This window comes from Triticum aestivum, chromosome 1D (genome assembly GCF_018294505.1).
Source record: "Triticum aestivum cultivar Chinese Spring chromosome 1D, IWGSC CS RefSeq v2.1, whole genome shotgun sequence".
Taxonomy (NCBI): Eukaryota; Viridiplantae; Streptophyta; class Magnoliopsida; order Poales; family Poaceae; genus Triticum; species Triticum aestivum.
Window position 1 is genome coordinate 62,735,442 of NC_057796.1, and position 24,173 is coordinate 62,759,614.

General features: G+C 46.2%; 2 protein-coding genes and 1 long non-coding RNA gene across 3 annotated transcripts; 2 read left to right on the forward strand and 1 right to left on the reverse strand.

Annotated features, from left to right (window-relative positions):
- Positions 1-709: 709 nt before the first annotated feature.
- Positions 710-3,952, forward strand: LOC123180313 (pentatricopeptide repeat-containing protein At3g48810). The gene is made up of 2 exons (XM_044592332.1): positions 710-2,839; positions 3,380-3,952. The coding sequence occupies exon 1, from the start codon at positions 776-778 to the stop codon at positions 2,687-2,689; it is 1,914 nt and encodes a 637-aa protein (XP_044448267.1). The 5' UTR covers positions 710-775; the 3' UTR covers positions 2,690-2,839; positions 3,380-3,952.
- LOC123180312 (long chain acyl-CoA synthetase 1) lies at positions 3,210-9,627 on the reverse strand. The gene is made up of 20 exons (XM_044592331.1): positions 9,339-9,627; positions 8,525-8,693; positions 7,901-7,964; positions 7,693-7,782; positions 7,516-7,572; positions 7,385-7,433; positions 7,129-7,205; positions 7,004-7,043; positions 6,819-6,913; positions 6,249-6,416; positions 6,030-6,140; positions 5,852-5,939; positions 5,706-5,772; positions 5,555-5,630; positions 5,311-5,428; positions 4,473-4,718; positions 4,254-4,393; positions 3,988-4,170; positions 3,647-3,766; positions 3,210-3,380 (listed from the first exon to the last, which is right to left on the reverse strand). The coding sequence occupies exons 2-20, from the start codon at positions 8,683-8,685 to the stop codon at positions 3,318-3,320; spliced, it is 2,013 nt and encodes a 670-aa protein (XP_044448266.1). The 5' UTR covers positions 8,686-8,693; positions 9,339-9,627; the 3' UTR covers positions 3,210-3,317.
- Positions 5,287-12,173, forward strand: LOC123180314 (uncharacterized). Its single transcript, XR_006490868.1, has 5 exons — positions 5,287-5,456; positions 10,178-10,341; positions 10,536-10,590; positions 10,788-10,972; positions 12,081-12,173. It is a non-coding gene; the product is annotated as an uncharacterized lncRNA (long non-coding RNA).
- Positions 12,174-24,173: the final 12,000 nt, after the last annotated feature.

Genomic DNA, 24,173 nt, shown 5'->3' on the forward strand with positions numbered 1-24,173 from the left:
ACATGGCGCCCCTTGTCAGAGAATTCGGAAACTTAGCTAAACTATCTACTTCTTTATTTGCCATTCATTCTTTGAAGGTAAATTTGCAGTTAAGATTGACCGCTCGCTGCTTGCACTCTCTTGCGACACTCTCATAGTTGCCGCTAGGGTTGCCAACACTTTGATTAACTTGGACATTAAGAGGGATACAAGCTGGGTCATGCGGAGAGAAAAGCCACAAGTGGCGACCCTGATCAAGCAACAAAGAGTGTTTGGCAAGGTTCTTCGATCAAGTTTTGAATGACTTTCTAGTCAGATCGTTCCTGCGTTTCGGATATCCAGTCTCATTCGAAGCTTTAGACAAGGGTGCTATTGAGATATTGGGCCCTTATGGTATCTCGTACACATTCCGACGATTCGATTCATCTCAATCTTGAAGGAAGAGATCGAGGATTCCAAGTTCTTTTACCCCACTCAGAAAAAGTTTTCCGCCGGACGACTCGTAGGGGGTGAGAAGGGCCCTGACTCCATCCCAAACAGTGTACTACTATCGGCCCTACCAGGCAATATCTACCTACACAAGCTCGATCCATCAATATTCGATGCTCTACTTTTTTATAAATAAAGGAGAGAATGAGTTCGTGTCAATTTGAATTAGGCTGGGCTTCAAAACCAGGCCCAACATTGGGCCTTTGAGAGACCGCCGATCCAATTTAGGCGGCCTGAAGGGTACCCGTGGCTTACACAAACGCGGCCCCTACTCTCTGTTGGACCTTCGAAGTTTTGGCTGCGCGCCATGTGTTCGACCAAATGCCGCCTCCTGCTCAGGCGGCTCCACGACCGCCATTTCTCCACCGCCCCGCCACCTAACCACCGGAAGAGCAACCCGCAAGTCACCATCCGGTGGCCGGAGCGATACAGGCCCTCTACCGATGCCGGAGACACGGCGAGGGCCCATGAGGCCACCGTCAGGAGGCTCGCGGCGGCAGGCGACGTGGACGGCGTCCAGTACGCCCTGCAGGAGATGCGGCTGCGCGGGGTGGCGTGCCCCGAGGGGGCCCTCGTCGCCGCCATCTGCGCCTTCGCCCGCGCCGGCGCGGCCGACCGCGCGCTCAAGACGTTCTACCGCGCGCACGACCTGGGGTGCGCGGCGCCCACCGTGCGGGTGTATAACCACCTGCTCGACGCGCTGCTCCGGGAGAACCTGGTCGGTGCGGTGGTGCCGGTCTACGACAACATGAGGAAGGCCGGCGTCGAGCCCAACGTGTACACCTACAACCTGCTCATGAAGGCGCTGTGCCAGAACGACCGGGTCGACGCCGCGCGCAAGATGCTCGACGAAATGGCCAGGAAGGGCTGCCAGCCAGACGCGGTGAGCCATACGACGATCGTTTCTGCGCTGTGCAAGCTGGGCAGGGTGGACGAGGCCAGGAGGGTCGTGGCAGAGACGGTGCCTGTGTGCTCATCGTACAATGCCGTCGTTCACGCGCTCTGCAGGCAGTTCAGGATGCTGGAGGTGCTCTCGGTTATCGACGAGATGATTCACCGGGGACTGCACCCAGAACCTGCCACGTACACAAGCATAGTCGATGCGCTCTGCAAGGCCGGGGAGCTGAGGATGGCTTGCGCCATTTTGGCTAGGATGGTAACCGAAGGTTGTGCTCCAAATGTTCAAACATTCACTGTGTTGGTCAAAGGGTTCTTCGATGATGGAAAGGCGCATGACGCGATTGGCATGTGGAATTGGATGGTGGCTGAAGGATGGGCACCAACGACAATCTCTTACAATGTTCTCATCCGTGGCCTTTGCCACACTGGTGATCTAAAGAGGGCATCGTCTGTTTTCACTGGCATGGAGCAAAACGGTTGTTTTCCTGATGTAAGGACCTATTCTACTCTCATTGACGGATTCTCCAAAGCTGGGGACCTAGATGGTGCCATGTCAATATGGAATGACATGACAAATGCTGGTTTCAAGCCAAACGTTGTTGTTTATACAAATATGGTGGATGTGCTTTGCAAGAAGGCGATGTTTGATCAGGCAGAGAATCTCATTGATAAGATGTCGATGGAAAATTGTCCTCCTAACACATTGACATTCAACACCTTGATCAGAAGCCTGTGTGAATGCGGAAGAGTGGGAAGAGCCTTGAGTGTGTTCCATGGTATGGGAAGATATGGATGCTCTCCAAACGACAGGACTTACAATGAGTTGCTTCATGGTCTTTTCAGGGAAGGAAACTGCGAAGACGCTCTTCGAATGCTGATCGAGATGCTAAACCATGGGCTTGAGTTGACTCTAGTATCTTACAACACTACTATTAGTGGTCTGTGCCAGATGGGAAGGAACAAAGAAGCTATAATTCTTCTCGGGAGGATGATAGTCCAACAAATTCAACCAGATGCATTCACTTTCAATGCGATAATTCACGCTTACTGCAAGGAAGGGAATGTCAAGGCTGCTGCTTGGATGTTAGGTCGAATGAATGCAGTTAATTGTCCACGCAACATAGTTGCATACACAAGTCTGATGTCAGGGCTGTGCAGTCAGCACAGGTTGGATGATGCCATGGTCTATCTCTTGAAGATGTTATATGAAGGTATATGTCCAAATGAAGCAACATGGAATGTGTTGGTCCGTGGGATATTTACACACATGGGCACCATCGGACCAATGCACTTGATTGAGCATATTTACGAAGATTTATAAGAGTAGCCCTAGAGAACTTCGACAAACCTCAGGCACCACCAGACCAACGTACTTGATTGAGCATATCATTGAAGATTTATAAGCATGTACTCGGACAGTCCAGTGGTGCTATCATCGGACAAGCAGCAAGTCTCTTTGATAGTTCACGAGGTATGCTATTTCTGATAATACTAATGATCTTTTGATGTTATAAATATATGTCTCAAGGATTCATCAGAGGCACCATTCAGATTTGCAAGCTGCTATCTTCAGTTTGGTCGGTATGTAATATGTGCATGATGAATATACTTTGGGACATAACGATATAGTCTGGGACTGAGTCGATCATGTTCTCCCTTGCATATTGGCCCTCGCGTAGTCTGGCGTACACGACATTAATAGAAATTGTCCGTTGGTCAAAATACGCGGCCTAGCACAAAAATCTGTTTTAATTGTTATCTGTGCGCCACACATGTAAATTTCAAAGAGTGGGGCGGAATTTTTTTTGGGGGGGGGGGGGGGGGGGGATATACATACGCAATGCACCACACAATATGCATTTTATTGCTTTTATGTAGTCTTGATTACCAACGTTCAATAGTAGATTTACAATAGTATTCCGGCATGTGACCTAACAAAACACATAGCTTTACTTTGCTTTGTTCGCAGCCCTCTGACCCTCCAATGCTTTGTATACTTTGTCAATCTCAGGCTGCACATGAAGAACAATGAATTAGAATTACTCAAAAGAAGTAAGAGAGGACATGGACGAAGACCAAGAAGTCAGCTCTACAACATATGGACCACAAGGTTGGCTCTGTATGCTATAACTTTAGCTGTTCATAGATCAATAGTGATTTTGTATGTGATTTACCAATTTTATTGGGCTCACTTGAACCAATACTAATACACTGGCTTTTACCCTGAAAATTAGTAAAAACAACAAAAATCACACTGCAGCAGATGAAAATATATTACCTGATAATATTTTAGCATGTAGTTTCTTCTCTTCTTCATTGTTGCAGTGACCAAATCCCTTTCAATATCAAAAGGCACAGGATCCAACACTACACCTTGGATGTACTCAAAACCTCGTAGCTGATCCGAGACATGCAAAGAGGGTTATATATGTGATGCTTAGATGCAGTGAAGATTTAAAACGAAGGAGGCTATACTCTATAGAAACTTCTGAGTTCCTCTTTGTTGTAATGCAAAAGCGAAAACCATGTTGTCCATAATGCTAGGAGAATTTGATGGATGACATGATGAACCATGTAATATGTTTAATGTCCAATGTAGAAGTGAATAGATGGCCTTACCTTGTTCTTCTGTGCAGCCGCTGCGAGCTCTTTAAGGACATGCTCTTTAAGGCCTTCAGATTTGCATATTTCACTGAAAGAACCTTTGTAGCCATTTGACCCTGCCCACTTCATGGTGTTTTCTTCATGTGGGTTAACTACTGCGACTAACATTGATTTGTAGCTGTCCCCGTACACCCAGATCTACAAAAATGACAGTATTACATTGTATGTAGCGCCATGACTCTGTCAATATAAGCATATGATTTCAATGGGTTTGTCCTTACATCTTCAATAATTGGAGGGAAGACATATACTTTCTCCAGATACTCAACTGCGACATACTCCCCTTGCGATAGCTTAAATATGTTCTTCTTTCGGTCAATAACCTTCAGGATTCCATCTGGGGTCATCTCCCCAATGTCTCCTGAGAACAAGATTGTGTCAGAACATGATAATTTTAAATTTACATTAGTCTCCTGTTTAAATTAAAATTGATTATTCACCTGTATGAAACCATCCATCAACCATGACCTCATTTGTGAGCTCAGGATTTTTGTAGTACCCAGTGAAGACAGTAGACCCTCTAATGAGAATTTCACCACGAGAAGGAACACCAAGTGGATCATAACCCATCTCAGGTACTTCTTCCAGTCGCAGTTCAGTGAAGGTGGCGGCAACACCGGCAGTTCCAACCAGGGACATATCATCAGGGTAACCGACTGTGCTAGGTCCCAATGTTTCTGTTAAACCTGAGCAGAGACAACAGAATCGAGCGTTATACTGGTTCCTTTTCATTGACAAAGGGACTGATAACTAACCCATGCAATTTTGGAACATCATATGGAGAGAAAAAGATTATGTGGCATGTCAGTATCTTTGTTAATAGGAAAAATAGATGTCCACAATCTTTTACTTCGAGCTGTAAACAGTAATGTGCAATAAGTGAAATAGTCGAAACAGAAAGTTTGCTGAAAACTCTTAAAACTAGTGTTTGCAATGGGGATAGGATACAGTAAGGAAAACATGGACCCAACCTACATATGCAACCAGCTTTATCGTTATCTTGTGACTTGTTAAAACAGGTCAATACATTCCAGTTCTAAATACAACTATAACTCATACTTGAGCAGTTGAGCTACAAGTATACTCACCAAGTCTGGTGGTATATTTTTTCTATTATTTGTTTGCCAGTCTGGTGACATATTTTTATTATTATTTGTTTGCCTTTGGCAACTACTTGTTGATGCTTTAGAGTCCTTTAAACAAATATATTTGTACTTCTGTGGTGATGGCAGTCTGCAGGAAGAAATCTGAACCCTGAAAAGTGTCTACATGCATTACCATAGCCTTGGATAAAGTATGCACAGCTGGTCACTCTCATGAACTCTTCAATTTCAGTACTTAAGGGTGCACCACCGGAGATTAGTAGGCGAAGACGGCCACCGAGCCTTGCCTTGACCTAAAGCAAGGAAATGCAACAAAAAAAAGTAAGATACAGACACTGTGAGTACAACTGCTACTGATCTTTTATTTATTTTTCTGAAAGTAATTCGTGTCTAGTGGTTCTTAGTTATGAACACAATACCTTGCGAAAAGCCAGCATGTCAGCGAAAGGTGAAGCAGTTTTTTGTGTGTAGCCTGCTTTCATGCTTGCTAGTTTGCTGGATTGCAAAAGCTATGGTGAGATGACATAATTTATTTACTGCAATAAATATTCATGATGCTAACCAACTTACCGGTTGTACAAAGCATTAAAAATCACCCTCCTGAGAGGTCTGAGATCCGCTAAGGCCTTTAAAATACCTAAAGTCAATCATAAAAATGTTATCTGAGTTAGCTGATATGAAGGCTGATTTGATATCAATAATTTTTCTTTTACCACCTTCGTAAATCTTTTCATACACTCTGGGCACCCCAACTAGTAGAGTTGGTTTCAACTCCATGAGATCATCTCTCAAGGCATTCAAATCCTGACGAAAAAGAACAGTGCAGTTATATTAAAGAAAGAATGATGACCAATAAGATTGAAAGTAGAAAGGCTAATATGTGGATTTGCTCACTCCATGGTAATAGCCAACTGAGGCTCCTTTGTGGAAGAAATACTCTTCGATCATGCGGTCGAGAATGTGAGCAAGTGGGAGAAAAGAAAGAAATACATCCTCCGTTGACATCTGCATACCCGAAACCACCCAGTTTGCTTACATTTATGCTAAAGATAACCATCTATTGAATTGGAATTAAGCTTATTCACATCATTATATCTGATAGAAAGGAGTAACCTTATCTTCAAACTGGTCCATGAAGAGGTCCACCCCTTTTACATACATCCCATGGCTCTCATGGCTCAGCATAACACCTTTGGGTTGTCCACTTGTTCCACTTGTGTACATGATGGTGCATGTATCATTTGGTTGCGGTGGACGAGGTTGAACTGGTTTATCCTTTCCCTGAAATGTAATTCAGAATTATTGCTTGATCAACACATATATTTCATCACAAACATTGCTTCCATCTTGGCAGTCTGAATGGATCTACTTATTTTAGTTGTGAACCAAACTTTGTAAACTAGATGATACCTGAGCATTGCTGCAGGAATTGGTTGTAATTATTTTAAAGATATTTGGTTCTATAAAACACTAGTATTTGGATTAATAATATAAAAATTGAAACAAAAATACATGATTATTGTATAGTTGTAGAATATTTATTGAATATAAGTAGCATGCATGGTGCATGTTAAGGTGGGTCTTTCCCCCTGCATGGTGATTTGTTGAGTTAGCAGCTGCATGTTGAGATAATTAGAGATAGTGGGGATCAGCTATTTAGATATATAGGTTCTCTTTACCCACCATTTTTAAGAAATCATTCCAGGAGTACACTTTCATCCCAATCTGCTCGGCATCTTTGATTTGTTCATTATTTGCCGAGGTGAATGCCACCAATGCTGCAAACATGTTTTCGAGAAAAAGAAATTAGACTATTTAATCCTTCCTGGAATAACAGAGAGACCTTAACCACTTTACCATTTTCTTACCTTTTAGCCTCGTTGCAGATGTGCAATTTGGGGACAGTATCTGCAAATAAGAAATACTCACTATGAAATCTTAATTCCGACGAGATATTAAAGGTGCTCAATTTAGTTAACAAATTTGGCTGTACTTCTTTTATTTTCTTGTCTTGTATGAAGACAACATCTATCTCAGCATGGTCAATAATGTAATCAACAGCTCCAGCACCTGAAATCTCAAGGAAATATTATTAATGCTAATAGAGAAATAATATTACCATTTCTGATAAAAAAAACATAAATGCCGTGTTTCAAATGTTTGCATTGGTTGATCTGTAACATTTTATTTTTGAGCGCATCTGAAACACTTTGTGACGAGGGTCTATTATTTATCAGTTTCCTGCTTACCTAAGGTATCGTACAGTGGGACACATATTATGCTGTAACCATTGCAAGCCTGCAAAATTGATTGCGGGATTAGCATTGATTATCCTAATCAATCAAAGGAGATTAAGGGTATTATCGTTCAGATGGGGTACCTGCATTGCTACCACCCATTGAGGGCAGTTGGATCCATAAATTCCAACCCTGGAACCCTGACATAAATCAAGCATGGGAACATCAACATCTCTGATTAATGTAAAGCTCTTCAAAATATGAAGATGCCAATTTATATAGCTGGAGTGAAAAAGTTGACTTTATGTTTTCGTTCTTACTGGTTGCACCCCGAGCTGCTGCAGCGCAGATCCAATTTGCAGGACTTCCTCATAGACCTCCTTGTATGATTTCCATAAGTAGGGCCCTGGCTAGAAACATGAAAATGGGGGATGTTATTCTCATCAACAACAATCTAAGCAAAAGTAGGCATATAGCAGTAGATGCATAAGCTTCACTGTCCTAGGCGTTAGTTGTATATGCGCATACCACTCCATCTTTAAATGGACGCCATCCAAGCATCCGGTTGTCTGGATACTTGCCTGCTGCCGTTCTGCAAGGGATGTAAGCAAAAGAGATCAAAACCAAGGCCGCGAAAAAGACCAAAACTAAGCGTTACATGTCCTTATGCTAAAAGGCCAGAACATGACATATGCATGTCCTTCTCTGGGGGAAAACACATATGCCTGTCCTTACATGTGAATCCAAGAGTTGGTTTTGGTAAAACAGATATGTGGCTGTCCCCAGTACCATCTTTGAACAGCCACACACATGCAGAGCAGTGTTTTTCTGTTGCTGGTAAAGAAAAAACCACATGCAGAGTACTGTTTTTTTTGTCCTTGAGGAAAAATCACATGCATGGAGGTGACACACAAGGAGATGAATCTGTCTGACATGGAAGCAGAGGTCGGATTACTTTCTTTATTGAGCACTGGTTATTATTACCAGCTAGTTCTCTTTGTCTTTGCAGTACAGTATAACATAGGCACATAGCCCAGGGGAAAAAACCAGAGTAAAGTACAAGGCTGAAAGTGAAAGCTACCATCTAACTGAAATTTTAGTAGGAGAAAAGCAAGACAGGGATGGATGGACTTTGCTGTTGCTTGTGTTTACCTGAACACATCCCATGAGGTCCTCATGTCAGGATCAAGCGGCGGGAACCCATCCTTGGCCAGTATGTTCCGGAACACCGGCCCCACCGCCGGCCGGCCATCCTTCCCGGGCTTTCCATCCTCCACCTGGATCGTGAAAACCTGCTTCTTTGCCCCCTCCATCCTCCAAGCTGCGCACCAGAGGTGAAAGTTTGCAACAAATTCTGTCAGTACTCTACTACACTCTCTTGCCAAACACAAGCTTTTTTTTACACTCTCTCCCCTGAATTTATCAATGCATAGCACCGACCAAACAATCTGGACCGTGTAGTCCAAGAATAAGAAAGGAAAACTGGAGGTGGCAGTTCCTTATCTGCCAAGAAAGGGAGAAGAAGAACTAGTTGGACAGTGAGGGGTGCGACTCGACGGTGTTTCGTAGTACTTTTCTGCACATCTCGTGACTAGAAAATGCAATCCTTGTGTTTCTTTCTCCCCCTCTCTCTTCAGAATAAATGAGGAGAGCTGTCACTGACTCTGTATTTTCTATCTATATATCTTTTCTGAAAGTGGACTCTTGAGTTTTCAAGATCTGTTGTTTTCTTGGGTGCAGTCAGAGAGCAAGACTCGTTCCAGTGACAGAAAACAACATTATCTGCTAACCGAGAACAAGAAAAGTTCTTGTTTGGTGTATGTGTGTGTGTGTAGAGAGAGAGAGAGAGAGAGAGAGAGAGAGAGAGAGATTGCAGGACAGGAAACTTGGAGTGAACACAGAAGAACTTGAGAGAAAGGGAACATGGAGAGAGAGAGAGAGAGAGAGAAGGCATGGAAGAACTTACGGAAGAAGTGGAGCTTGGAGAAAGCAGAGATGGCTTGGATCGAGTGGAGAAGAAGCCGGGCAAGCAGTATCTGGCGCCCCTGCTGATGCGAAGAGGAGAGAGCTTCCTTGCTATATATGCAGGGGCACGAGGAGATGGCCAAGCGAGGTTGTGCGCGTCCAAGGAGAAGGACCGCCAGGTGGGGCCCGGCTGGTTAAGCCAAAACCGCTCAGCTCCACGTTTAGAGAGATGGAGAGGGAGAGAGAGGTTTAGAGAGAGAGGGGAAGAGAGGGGGGTTGGGGAGGGAGAGTCTGGGAAGGAAGGAATAGCTCTTCCAAGAATTAAGCGTGCGGTGCTAAGCGCGTGAGCAGCCTCACGCTAATCTTGTAGGCGATGTGGCGCCAAATCTGTGATTAAGGGTCGTTTGGCCCACATGATCAGCCAGTCGTATCGCGGAGAAATAGTCATTCGGCATAATTATGTCACCATCTGCCCAGGAATTGTTCGTTTCTCTCGAGACTATCGCAATGATCTGTTCCAAACAGTAAAGCTTGTGTTTTCCTTTGCAAGTTTCAGCCATTGTTTGCTGATCACACTGCTTGTTATTCAAGGCGATGATGTGGCGCCAGATGTATTGTTCAACGGTTGTTGGCCCGCAGGATCAGTCGTTGGAATAGTCACTCGGCATAATAGTTCTGTCATATCGTCTGTCAACGAATTGTTCTTTTCTCGATACAACTGCAGTGATCCATCCCAAGCAGTAACACTTATGTTTTCCTTCAAGGTTTAGCCGTTGTTTGTTGATTATTATAGTACTGTTTATTCTTTACAGCAGCTGACCCTGGTTATGAGTGTTACAGAGGTAAAATCCGGGACGGTTGTCCAACCACAACGTAATCCCTCTTCCACGCGCATCGGTTTGCGGACGAACCAGAGGTACTGAGATCATGGTGTATAGGAAGTCAGAAACTGCCAAGAGTCACGCGGAAGGGTAGCACAAACAATTTAGCACTGATCTTCTGAAGTAAGTGATGCGATTGCAATATCATATACAGTATAATCTTGTACTGTATCTGCACAACATTTTCAGACTAAAAGTCTATAGTTTGACTTGTTACGATCAAAATACTAGTATAATCTTGTGTCTGCACAACATTTCGGACCAAATTTATACTAGCTTTGACTGGATGTAACTGCAATGTCTATAATCTTTTGCAGTACCAGAGGACGGAGACGCAGCCCATCAGCTTCACTTGGCACTTTTAGTTGGAAGGTTAGCACCATTGATTTCTCTGTGCCTTTTCATGGATAATAGATGGCTGTTACCGGTTCCTTTTATGGGGTTTTTCCGTCACTCTTTGGGGAAGTTCTCCGTCAGCTGTCAGACTGATCTTCTTTATCTGCATCACTGTTATAGAATTACTACTACTATTATTAACACTTTCTGACGGATCTTCTGATTAATAACAGGACCCCGTTCGAGTAAAGTCTGAACCTACCAAGCTCTACCGATTGAATGAGCCAATCGTACAACAAAAAGATAAAAAAAAAATGAGCTCAGAAAAGCCTTGCTGTCCGCTCACTAGCTCTACCGGTAACCTGACCTTTGATGCAGCTGGCGAAGTTCGCATTGGATGTCCCCAGCCAGGCAGCAGGTACCCACATTGATCGCACTTACCTACCACTCCATTTCATTTCCTAGCCATGGCAGCATTACTACTATTATGAAATGGCATTGCTTCTTTAAAAAAATATATCAAATGGTATTGTTTCTGGTATGGCGGCTAAGACCGAATTTGCTCGAACCGACCAAAATCAGATCTCACCCGGCACACACACAGCCATCACAAATTAGTTGTTCACAGTGTGTACGTTGGTTAAGCAAATTAACTCGGCTGATACTGTAAAATGATTGTGCAGTTTCGCAAAGAAGAAAAGAAAAGATTGTGTAGTTGCTAGAAAAGCATGCTCTTGGCTTCTAGTATTCCAGGCAGGAACGGTGGTTGACCGATGAGTGACAGAGGCCGTGTCACCTAATCCTGATTCCGTCAACCAACTTGACCTGGACCTTGACGTCCTCTTAATAGGCGGCTGGGTCTCTTAAACTCTGGCTTGAAAACTATCGTCAACAAGTTGACGTTTGTTGCTAGATCTTGTATTTGTATGCTTTATATATATAGATAGAAGCAACTCGTTCTTCTATGAGGGATGCAAGAGAATCTTTCAAACTTGCATCCGAAATGTGAAATATTCATACGGAAGGAAAAGGAGAGATCAAGAATATGCAGCAGGGTTGGTTACTTTGTTAGCTTAGTTGGCTGGTCAGTAGTACATGGATACATTCTCTGAACTTGACGACGCCGACCATGCTGGTGCTTGCTCCATACACATGGTTAAAACAGTGCAACTGGTGGCCAGTGTGAGCTTGCAGCTCGGGACGCCATTGATGGTGGCGGCATGGGGTTACCTAGGGCTCTCGCGCGTCCTGATTCATAGGCCGTGGCCGTAGCCTAGCCAGCAAGGAGCATGTGTGGTCATTTATTTGGTCCGTGTAGGACATACTCGTAGTAGTATACGATATGGATTCATATGAATTTATTGGAGGTAATTAAGGATCAACACATGGAGATGTCTGTGCAACTCCGGGGCTCGGATCCACGGATCATCCATCCTTACACCGATCGGCTGTAACATTGCACGTAGTACTCGACAATTGTACAAAGTAGTAATGAAAGAAGTCTGACTACCCATACCTCTTTGCAGGCTGTTCGCATTGACATCTGCTATCCTGTCAACTTGATAGGTAATTCTTCCTCTACCAAACGCAAACAGTACCTTTTTCCAAGCTCCGATTTTGTTTCTCTTTTTTTTTCAGAGCTCATCCGATGTCATTTCGTCATGAAATTTTGCACCCTCCTAAAAAAATTCATTTTTATCCATTTCTTCAACAAGTATTTCTGAACCGAGAGAGTATATATTATTAGTAAGAGCAACTCCAATGGGGCGACCCATTTCGTCCGCGGCCGTCCGTTTGGATCGGCGCGGACAGAAAAGGCGGCCCAACGCGCCGACCCAAACGGACGCGCGTCTGTTTTTCGTCCGCGGGCGACCCATTCCCGGCCAGTTTTGAGCCTGATTTGCGTCGGCGCGGACACGCGACGGACGCGCGTGCGGTCGCCTACTCCTGTCCTCGGGCCCGCTGATCTGTGGCACATTGGCCTCCCTCCCCCCGGCCAACAAGCAACCCTCGCCCCCGCCTTCTTCGTCACCGACGCCGCCGCCCATTTTTGCGGCGACTCTTCCAGCTGCCGCCGCCTCCACATCCACCAACAACGCCGCCCCTGCCCCCAGTTGCCCGCCGCCGCCGTTTTGCCGCCGGGGAGCAAACTGGTTCCCGCCGCCGCTTCCCCCACCGCACAGCCGCCCGCGACCAAGAAGACGCCTCGCCGCCCCCGCCACATACGACCGGCACGCTCGTCGGACGCCGTCACACTCGTCGGACGCCGGCAGGGCAGCTAGCTGGTCTGTGGGCGCCGCGTCTCCCCTCGCCGGCCATCTCCTTCTTCGACGCCCGCAAGCTGTTCGACAGTTTGCCAAGGTACGAAAATGGACTCCGCCGACGAGTTCGTTTTCCACAATTTCATTTGCGACTCCGACGATTCGTCGTCCAACGACGAGGAGGAGATATTGGCTGCCGTGTTGGTCCATCACCACCTCAACAACAAGCGGCCGTTGTTCCGTGGCTCCATTCCAGGCCACCTTCCGGCGTTGAATCATAACCGAGAGAGCGGGCATTTCCTTCTCTGGAAGGACTACTTTGATACAACAAACCCGTTGTTCAAACATCACAAATTCCGCCGCCGGTTCCGTATGAGTAGGCATGTTTTCAACCGTATTAGAGAGGGAGTGGTCGGCTATGATGACTACTTCGAGTGCAAAGAGGATGCCGTCGGCAAGATTGGTTTCTCCTCTTATCAGAAATGCACTGCCGCCATCCGAATGCTTGCATACGGAGTGCCCGGTGATCTCATTGACGAGTACATCCGTATGAGCGAGTCTACGTGCCTAGAGTCCCTGTATAAGTTCTGCAAGGCTGTGATTGCTGTGTTTGGCCCTGAGTACTTGAGAGAGCCGACAGCTGAAGATACAGCCCGTTTGTTGGCGATGAATGCCAGCAGGGGCTTCCCGGGGATGCTTGGCAGCATAGACTGCATGCACTGGGAGTGGAAGAACTGCCCTTCTGCTTGGCAAGGGCAGTATAAGGGATATGTCAGGGCTTGCACTGTCATACTAGAGGCCGTGGCGTCTCAAGATCTCTGGATCTGGCACTCTTTCTTTGGCATGGCTGGATCACACAATGATATCAACGTGCTTCAGCGCTCGCCGGTGTTTGATAGGCTTGCCGAAGGCAGCAGCCCACCGGTGAACTTTACTGTCAATGGCCACAACTACGACAAAGGGTACTATTTGGGTGACGGTATCTATCCTCAGTGGACCACTATTGTCAAGACAATACCCAACCCTGTCGGAGAAAAAAGGAAAAGATTTGCCCAAGAGCAAGAGAGTGCTAGAAAGGATGTCGAGCGTGCCTTTCGTGTTTTGCAATCTCGATGGGGCATCGTTCGGTATCCTGCTAATACTTGGACCACGCAGAAACTATGGGAGGTGATGACTGCTTGTGTGATCATGCACAATATGATCGTAGAAGACGAGCGCCCGGAACGTCTGTACGATCAAGGCTTTCAGTTTCAGGGTGAGAATGTTGTGCCTGAGCATGGAGTAGCGGCAACATTTGAGCGGTTCACTCAGTTTCATGAAGACATGCGTGATTGGGAAACTCACGTGCAACTGCAAAATGATTTGGTTGAGTATATGTGGACTCATGTTGGCAACCAATAGATGTATCTTTTTTTATTCGTTTGCAAAACTATGTGAAACATTTTTATTTTTATTTGGCCTGTAAAACTATACTATTTATTTGGGCGGACTATTTTGTTTGTTAAATTTCCATTTCACAATATGTTGAATGCAATGTAAAATTGGGCGGCCAGCCGGCCACGCCTGCACATATGGGTCGGCGCGTTGGGCGCGCTGCCGACCCATATGAAAAACAGGACGGACGCCAGGCGGGTGGCCGATCCAAACGGACAAAAAGCGGATAAAATTGCCGTCCATTTGGGTCAGCCCGTTGGAGTTGCTCTAAATGTTTTCTAGCCATGCATACCTCTGTGGTCTACTCAAAACCTTGCATGTTTACCACATCTATACGTACATATCAACATAATGTCCTAGCTGACAAGTACTACAAGCAGCTGGTCTGATTGCTGCGCAGCCGGCTGCTATCCTACCGGCCTACCCGAGTCCACGTGACTACGAGTGCACTGCAGTCGATGTCAGCTCTGGTGCTCCTTGTCTTTTACCGCCTGCTCTCATGCTGTTCTCTGCAGTACATGGTACTGAAGTAAAAAATAAACAGAAGGTAATCTCAATCTTTTCAGTAACGGACACAAGTACTAGTAGGAGTACAATTTATGCCGAAGACCTACCCTCAGTTATGGCGTTCAATGGCGTAGGTGCCCATCCATCCATCCGCAAGGGCAGGCCACGGAGGAGACGAGGGGAATTCAATGGAGGAGGCAAAGTGGAGAGGGAGGAAATGCCATTGGCACCCGCACTGTAGTTCCACTTGTGCAGTGTAGGTGGTGCAGCTGGAGTTAATTCCGCATCCACCCAACTAGAGCATGCCCTCCTCTCCTCATCATGGTTTCTTCCATTCTCATCTTGAGCATAAAAAGGTGACGCTTCTCTTCCTCCAAATGCCTCTTCCTCTCGGTGAAACCTGTGGGAGTAGAAAAGTAGTTCATGGTCAATATTCTGGTGGTGTCGGGAACTCGGAATCTGACTTGGTTTTGGATCCAATTTGGCAAGGTTCTTCTGGACATGGCAAGTAACGCCCGGACTCAGAATTCAATCTGCATATCTGCCTTGCTCTTGGGACTTATGGATATGTGAGAAGCAAACAACTTAAAAATAGCCCTTTTAGAGCACATATTTTTTTCCCAGATCATTTCTTCACAAAATCTTGCGCGCGGTTAGAAGACGTGATTATGTCCATTGTCAAAAGATCAGATGCTTTAAATTTCTTGCTAATATTTTTTAAATTTACTGTTTGCTGGGAGCACGTAAGCCTGAGCTCTGTTTTGAATATCAGGATGCTGACATTACTATTTTGCAGGAAAAAAAAAATCTCTGTTGCCAGTTAGTTCATATGTTGCTCTTTGCTGATACATAATCGATCCCCAATAGGAAAGCGATGGCCTCGCTCATCATGCTGGTCGCTTGGACCATTTGGAGCGAAAGGAATGCATGTGTGCTCGGTCATAAGAGATGACAAGAGCAACATCTCTTATGACTTAATTTTACACAAATACTACACCATAGGATGCCCCGACGGCAATACAAAATTTAGAGGATTGCCATACATTGCACTCAAACCATGCCCAAATGTTCATATTGATAGATTCTGTGGGATCGTCTAGGCTAGATCATTAAGGGTAGATGGGAGGAGTAGTAGGAGATACCTTCACTTTGATTCGAGGAGGTCCTGATACCGGCCATGGTGACGGTGGCAGGTGGTAGCAGAGAGTGCGTGAGTGGCGGCGGTGGAGCTTCCCATCGCTTCAGTGCCTCCCTCTGGATCGGATAGGGTTAGGAGTGGGGAACAGTGGCGGTGACGAACCTCGTACCCCGTGCCCCTGGTCCCCACCTCCTCTTTATAGCACTGCGCGACAGGGGCCCACCAGCCTTGCTTGGGCTGGACGCCCCAGATCAGGGCATGGGTCAAGGGCCCAATGAGCCGTTGGGCCCATTGGTGGAGAGATCAACCTAACATTCTCCCCCTTGATCTCATCATTATACTTTTAACTTTATACTTTGAAATAACTCTTTTCAAAGTACTCGTTCCATCACAGATTTGCATGTAGAGCATGTCTCATCATCACAGTTCATTCCCGATAGAATCAACACCTACAACACACTCCTCTGTTTTGAAACAGATTCTTTAACCTTGGGCCCTTTTATTGTCCGAAAATCTTAGACTATACCATAAAACCCATGTCGACTGTGTGTTCTCCGAACACACTGGGCGGCAAGCCTTTAATAAGCAGATCTGCAAACACTTGTCTGTTGCTTTTATACTTCAAGCATTTCTACATAATTCCGGACTTTCTCCTTTACAACGCATAACTCTGTGTCAGTGTGTTTGGCGTCAACACTTGACTCGTTGTCATAGGAGGGAAAAACTTAAAATGGTTATCGCTGTTGTCAACCATTATCAACTCCGGGCACAGGTATACTTAACCATTTTGTGTGTCCCTCAGCCTCATATCAAGCTATAACATATTTTGCATCGCATTGATGGTAATTATTTCATTCTTTGGAGCTTTTCCACACCAAAACTCCAAGTGTGAAAATTAGCGACAATTGTGGATTTCGCTATACATTTCACAACTCCTGTCTTTGTACTCACAATCTTTTGAGAGTACTTATTTCTTTCAGCATGAGGTCGATATCTTTGAGTCCATTCCAGTGATCTGTATATGGACTGGACATTGCCAAAACAACCCAGATACATGAACTATGTCATGGTAATATATTGAGCTTCAACAGCTGAAGCATATGGCACCATATCCGTTTTCAATCTTTTCTCATCAACTTTTGAAACACCATAGTTTCCAGTTCCATTATCCTTGACTATAAGAACATGTGTAGGCTTTCTCGCATGCATACTTTAGAGACCTTTCTAAGCATGTCCCTGCGACATTACTAATACCCCTTTTATTCTTTTCTTGGTGAATCTCGATAATTATAACGAGAGACACTCTACCGAGAACATTCTTTTGAACTTTGAGAACAAGAACTTCTTTTCTTCTCCTGCAGTAGATTGACATGACCACTAGCAAGTAGGACGTCATCCACATGCACAGGATTATGAAATGAATTTCCCATTCTATAACTTTGCATGGATACAATTGTCCTCTCATTTTCTTTAACCCAAAACAACATTTGATTGCTTTAGTCCATAAAAGACTTCTTCAGGCAGTATCCCCTGTGTTCTTTACTTTCATCTGATGTAACTCAGATCATAATATCTTTCATCTGATGTAACTCAGATCATGATGTGCTACCAACACTTATTGTAATCTATTCAGTGTAAACACGCAAAAACCTTTCGATTTAAGTCGTGTTTTACACCTTTACGTATTTCCTTTGGAGTCACATTGACCTTGTAGACCCTTTAGAGCCTACTGTTTTGGCTTCATTGGAAATTACTTATGAGTCTCAAACATCGTCGGGATTCACCAATTTTATTTCATCTCACATAGTCTCTTATCATTTATACAAACAAACACTTCTCGAAACTCGATTGAGCGCTTTAAATGAGGTAGGATCTACCTCCATTAACATAGACTTTATAGTAATCAGAAGTATATGATTTTCTCATTCCTTGAGACCATCTGTGTGTCTCAGGTACTGGCACTTCTTTCATATGGGGTTGTTATTGCTCTGTCATTGCCAAGAGGCAATCTCATTGTATAGTCTTTCATTTCCAAGAGGCAATAGGTTTTACAGGGACCTTTATCACAAGATCCATGTTTACTCATTCCTCCTTTATACAGAAAACAACAGGTGTTGTATAGGTCATACAACATGCTCCCCCAGATTACTCCATCTTCACTAAAAATGGCGTATCTTTAAACTTTATTATTTGGGTTTATTCTGTTAAAACTTTCTTATTTATGGCACTTTAAGCACCGTCTTAGCATTCCTTAGTATGCTTTCAAAATGGAATACATGTATTTCTTTTCTTTAGGGGTATTATTATGACCGCCGTACTCCCCCAGACGATCACATTCTTCATTCATGGATCACCTTAGATGCATAATGTGCATCACATTATCTAAAGTATAGGGGAGTTTCATCATTCTTAGATTATCTCATATTTCTTTCTCCCCCTCGAAATGTGGCAAGAACTTTTTTGCCACAATTTCGAAAAACCATTCATAACTCTTGTGAATTGAGGAAACTTTGATTATCTACTTCATTTAACTGATTACTTCATACGTAATGAAGTTATCTGTTAACTGGTATGGGAGTACTTTTTCCTCATTCCATTTCAGAAACTCAACAGAGTTCTTTATAATTAGTACTTTTGCAAGTCGCACTTGCATATCATTTTTATCTTTAGGTTCGTCTGTAACTTTTATTCTCTTTGGATTTATTGAGTGCTTAATGACCGATGTACATTCGATACTAGGAAAGCATAATAGCTACTCCATACTTTTCTCCCAGAGTGGGACATATTAAAAGCACATGAGTCATCATATCTTTCTCCTGTCATACAGGATAAGTCCTTTGCCAAAATTTCTCCCGCCATACAGGATTTTTGACATAATACTATGTCAACTTTACCCAGTTACGCAGGTATTTTTCCAGACTTTTCCCGCCATGCCGGTTTTATCATAATCATCTTTTCCCGCTATGCGGGTAATTCCCTATAAGGGACATAAATGACAGAATTGGCTCTTTTGACCGCATATTCAATAATCAAATTCAGAAATAAATCCGAATGCTCTTTGACACACATGCTTGATCCGACGTTGGTCAAATTAAACACACATGTTGTTTGTTTCATCTCAAATCATGTTGACTGAAAAATCTTCTTCATAGAGAGTACATGAAAGACATTCGTCAACCAAGACTCTCAATGATCTATCTCTTTTCTTTTCTTGGATCAATATCCAAGAATTCTTTCTCTTTTGAATCCATTCTTTAGAGAGAACATATTCCCTCACGTTATGACCTTTCTTGGTCATCTTTCGGGTCACAAGTACCCAGCCATTCGCTTTCATGAATGAAGGCATGGAAAACTTTTAGTCTGAGAAAACTTAGCCAACAATCAACAATAATGAGCATAAAAATAACCCTACGTTGGTCTGGTTAAAAAAAATGCACATTAAACTTTTAAACTTTCTTTTATATTCTAAATCATCATTGTGGAAGAATTAGAATAAAACATCACCTCTTTACATTAATTCCACATCACCGTTGGGCAGAAATGGAAAAAACGCATAACTCATAAATAATGTGATGATAAAATTTCTATTAAGTAACTTTGCTAAGAAAATAATCATCATTATCAACTTTATTGCAGCGGAAAACTAGCAATATACATTTCTCAATCTTTATCAAATTCTCTGAAAATTGGGCAGAGATTTGAACTTTTAACTATAAGACTCATTGAATTATAATATTGTCATCTTCAACGTTGGTCAAAAAATAACAATACTATAATTAAACTTTAATCAAATATCTTTCTATTGAAGCTATCTGAATCTGATTTCACCCACAAGTGAAAAAACTTGTATCAAAAACCGTTCTTCCAATTAAATTTCGTGTTGGTTCCAATTTAATTGGAGGATAAAACTTTTATTTTCTTTGTAAAAGAGCACTATTAATTATTTAGGCAGCGGAAAAACATGAATAAAAACTCATGAACTTTTAATTCTTTACAGAAACTTTTCTTTGACAAAAAAAATTCATGAACTTTATTATTTTCTTTATAAAATTCATGAACATTTCCTTTTCTGAAAATTTTCATTCTCAGAAACTTTTTATGTTTACTTTTCTATTTTCTAAACAAAAAAATTTCTTTGAATAATTTTGAATAGAAAGAAAACTGTACTGCAATTAGCCCAAAACTGGACAGGAAAAGCAAAAACAAAACAGAAAAAACAGCAGCCCAGCCGGCCGGCCTCGGCCCAGCGCGCGCACGGCTCGCCGCCCACGGCCTGCGGGCGAGCTCCACGGCTCGCTGGTGGAAGCTGGTGCTGGCGGTTGCGGCCTGGTGCAATGGCCCAGCTTCCACCGACGCTTTCGGCCTAGTGGCCCAGGGCTGAACTAGGGTTTTAATCCCAGCCGTCCTTTCTCATCGGACGGTCTCCCGCTCGTTTAGGACGAGCAAAACCGAGAGAGAGCTCCCGTCCGAGACCTAGCGCCTCCTTTCTGTTTCTCTCTCTCTTCTGTCGCCAGCGACGGCGAGACAGGGGAGCTGCGCCCCGGCCTACCGCCCCGGCCGCCGGCGACGGCGGCGAGAGCCACCACAGCCGCACACACCTCCTTTTCCCTTCCCCCTTTTCTTTCCACTCTCTCTCTCTCTCGCTGCCATCTCCCTGTTCTGTTTACTGTGAGAGAGAGAGACGCAGCAGAGATGCGACCTCCACAGCTTCCTGGCTGCGCGACGGCGACCGGAGCGGCGGCGCCCCCTCCCGGCCCTCTTGCCGGTGTGCGCGTGCTCCCGAAGGAGCGCGCGCCGCCGTCAAGCGGCCCGGTTGCGGTGCCCTGTCCCCCTTTGGGGTCTCTATTCTTCTTCCCGGTGCCTCGCTAGGCGATGCGCGCCGGGATCGAGAGGAACGGCGCGGCACAGCGGCGGCGCACAACTCTGAGGAGTGATTCAAGATTTTTTTTGTGTGGTTCGGATTCGATCCGATCTGGTGAGGGGAGGGGTTTTCTTTTCTGTTCTCTACCCGAAAACAAGCCTAGTTGACATCTGATACCATTGATAGATTCTGTGGGATCGTCTAGGCTAGATCATTAAGGGTAGATGGGAGGAGTAGTAGGAGATACCTTCACTTTGATTCGAGGAGGTCCTGATACCGGCCATGGTGACGGTGGCAGGTGGTAGCAGAGAGTGCGTGAGTGGCGGCGGTGGAGCTTCCCATTGCTTCAGTGCCTCCCTCTGGATCGGATAGGGTTAGGAGTGGGGAACAGTGGCGGTGACGAACCTCGTACCCCATGCCCCTGGTCCGCACCTCCTCTTTATATCACCGTGCGACAGGGGCCCACCAACCTTGCTTGGGCTGGACGCCCCCGATCAGGGCATGGGTCAAGGGCCCAATGAGCCATTGGGCCGATTGGTGGAGAGATCAACCTAACACATATACCACTGGAAAGTTGCCACTTCCAAATATGTCCCTAAACTGTACCATCTGGACAAGTTTCGAGTGACAAAATTCATTTCATTTTATAGTAAATCTTGAAGATACTCAGGATTTTCGACGACGAGGACAGTGCCTTGCAACTCTCCAACATCAATTTGAGGAGATTGACTGTGTTGTTTGTTTCATAAATAGGCCCTCCATCCAAACTTGGAACAGAAGCGATCCTAGACCAAAAGGGTAAGCAGATATGACCCTTTCGGTCAACAAGCCCGTTATGGCGTTTAGCTCTTGAGGATGCTCAAGCGATCGACGACAAGGTTTAGGGTGTGTTTGGATTGTGGCCAAATAGTTCCTTACTGGCTAGCCACAATATTGGTCTTTGTTTGGATGAGTGACCAAAATATTGGCAACAACCAAATACTGAAACACACGGACCCTCGCAGGGCGGGGGCGCCGTCTGGCATCGTGGTGGCGTCGACGGCAGGCCTGACAAGGCCGATGCGCCAGTATCTTCTCTGAAGATGGATCGATGGAAGACGACGGTGACGGACTCTACAGTGGGCGCATGCGGTGCCCGCTGAGAGTGCCTCGGGCCGGTGTTGTCAGGGTCGCTCGATCTCTCACAACTCGCTAAACACAGAGAGGAGAGACAGGAGGTTTTGCGTCACGTTCGACCTTGTGACTTTTTCTGTTTCTTGATCTCCACTACTTATTCTGTTACAAAGAGAAAACAAGTGGCCCGGTCCTGGTGCCACGATCCCTAAAACTCGCGCCATCCCACGAGTGGGTTTCGTGGCTGGCCACCCCGATCGATCGGGCAACGATCGTGCCCAGATTGCCTACATGCACGGCTCGCACAACGGCTCGCGAGCTCGTGCGCCTAGCTACGTTATTTCTGACGGAAACAAGCTAACTGAAGAAACTAACTGAAGAAACTACAACGACTAGAGTAGCTAACAAATCTCCCCTCTAATCTTGTCGCTGCCGAATTATTTCTGTCATGCCAATCCTCCCCCTAAGCTCCAGAAACTTGAGTCGTCCGAGTGCTTTGGTGAGGACGTCGGCGAGCTGATCATTGGTGCAGACGTAGTTGTTGTCGATCCGCCCTTCTTCCACACACTCACGAATGAAGTGGTATCGTATCTCAATGTGCTTGCTTCGATCATGGAAGACGGGGTTCTTGGAGAGAGAGATTGCTGACTTGTTGTCGACCAGAAGTCGCGGTGGCCGGACGTCGGTGTGTAGCATCTCTCCGATCAGCCGAGCCAGCCAAATCCCTTGGCAGGCGGCGGTGGTGGCGGCCACGTACTCCGCCTCACATGAGGAGAGCGCCACCACCCTTTGCTTCTGCGATTGCCAACTCACTGGGCTGCCGCCGAGGAAGTAGAGCACTCCCGTTGTGCTCCGCCTGTCGTCGATGTCGCCGGCGTGATCCGCGTCGCTGTACCCCAGCAGCTCAGGCGTGCCCTTGCCTCAAATGTAGGCACAGCCGTAGTCCAGCGTGCCTGCTACATACCTTAGCAGGCGCTTCACAGCCGCGTAATGATCTGAAGCCGGTGCCTCCATGAAGCGGCTCAGGTAGCCGACGGTGAAGGAGATGTCCGGCCTTGTGTGCACGAGGTAGCGCAGTCCTCCGATGATGCTGCGATACTCCGTGCTGTCCACCGGCCTCTCCTTGCTGTCTCTGCTCAATTTCAGTCGAGCTTCCATTGGCAGGTTGCCGGGGTTGCACTCCTCGAGCCCGGCGCGCTCCACCAGCTTCTTCGCGTAGGCTGCTTGACAGAGCGTGATGCGATCGCGTCCCTGACGAACCTCAATGCCCAGGTAGTAGCTGAGCTCACCGAGGTCGCTCATGCGGAAGAGCGTGGTCATCTGGTGCTTGAATGCGTCGATCTCTATCTTGTCCGCGCCCGTGATGACGAGGTCGTCGACGTACACACCAACGAGCAGGAGTTTGTCGCCCTCCCCGCGTCGGTAGACTGCGTGCTCCGAGGGACAACGTTCAAAGCCCAGAGAGCGCAGACTCTCGTCTAGCTTGGCGTTCCAAGCTCTTGGGGCCTGGCGTAGCCCGTACAGCGCCTTGCGTAGGCGCAACACCTTCCCTTCCTCGCCGGGGGTAACGTACCCGGGCGGCTGAACGACGTAGACCTCCTCCTGCAAGTCCCCGTCAAGAAAGCGGACTTGACGTCCATGTGGTGAACCGGCCACGCGTGGTGCGCAGCGAGCGCGACCAGTACGCGCACCGAGTCCATGCGCGCCACCGGAGCGAACACGTCCTCGAAGTCCACTCCTTGGACTTGGACGTATCCCTTTGCCACCAGCCGCGCCTTGCGCTTCACCACTGTGCCGTGGGCGTCCTTCTTGAGCTTGTAGACCCACTTGAGGCCTATCGGTCGGTGCCCGGGCGGGAGCTCGCACAGCTCCCACGTGTTGTTGTCGACGATGCTCTGCATCTCCTCGTTCATGGCGCTCCTCCATCCTCCCTCCTTCCGCGCCTCGTTGAAGGAGGTTGGCTCCTCCCCTGCGAAGAGGCACAGGTAACTGTACTGACTTTTATCACCTGTCCCTTCTTCAGTGGTGTCCCACAGGTTCTCCAGCGTGCGGTACCGCCATGGCGCCTCCTTATCGGGCGGCGGCACCGACGCCCCCGGTGGTGGAGACACGAACTCCATGCCAGAGCGGTCTGGGCTTGGTGTGGCGCAGACCGGCGTCGCGGGCTGCGTCGTGGGCGCACTGATACGCGTCGATGTTGGCGTTGTAGGAGAGCTCGGCGCCTCAGGGGTTGTTGCGCCAGATGGGGTGCCGCCGATCACCTCGGCGGGCACCGGTTCGAGCTCGACGGAGAAGGTGTCCCACT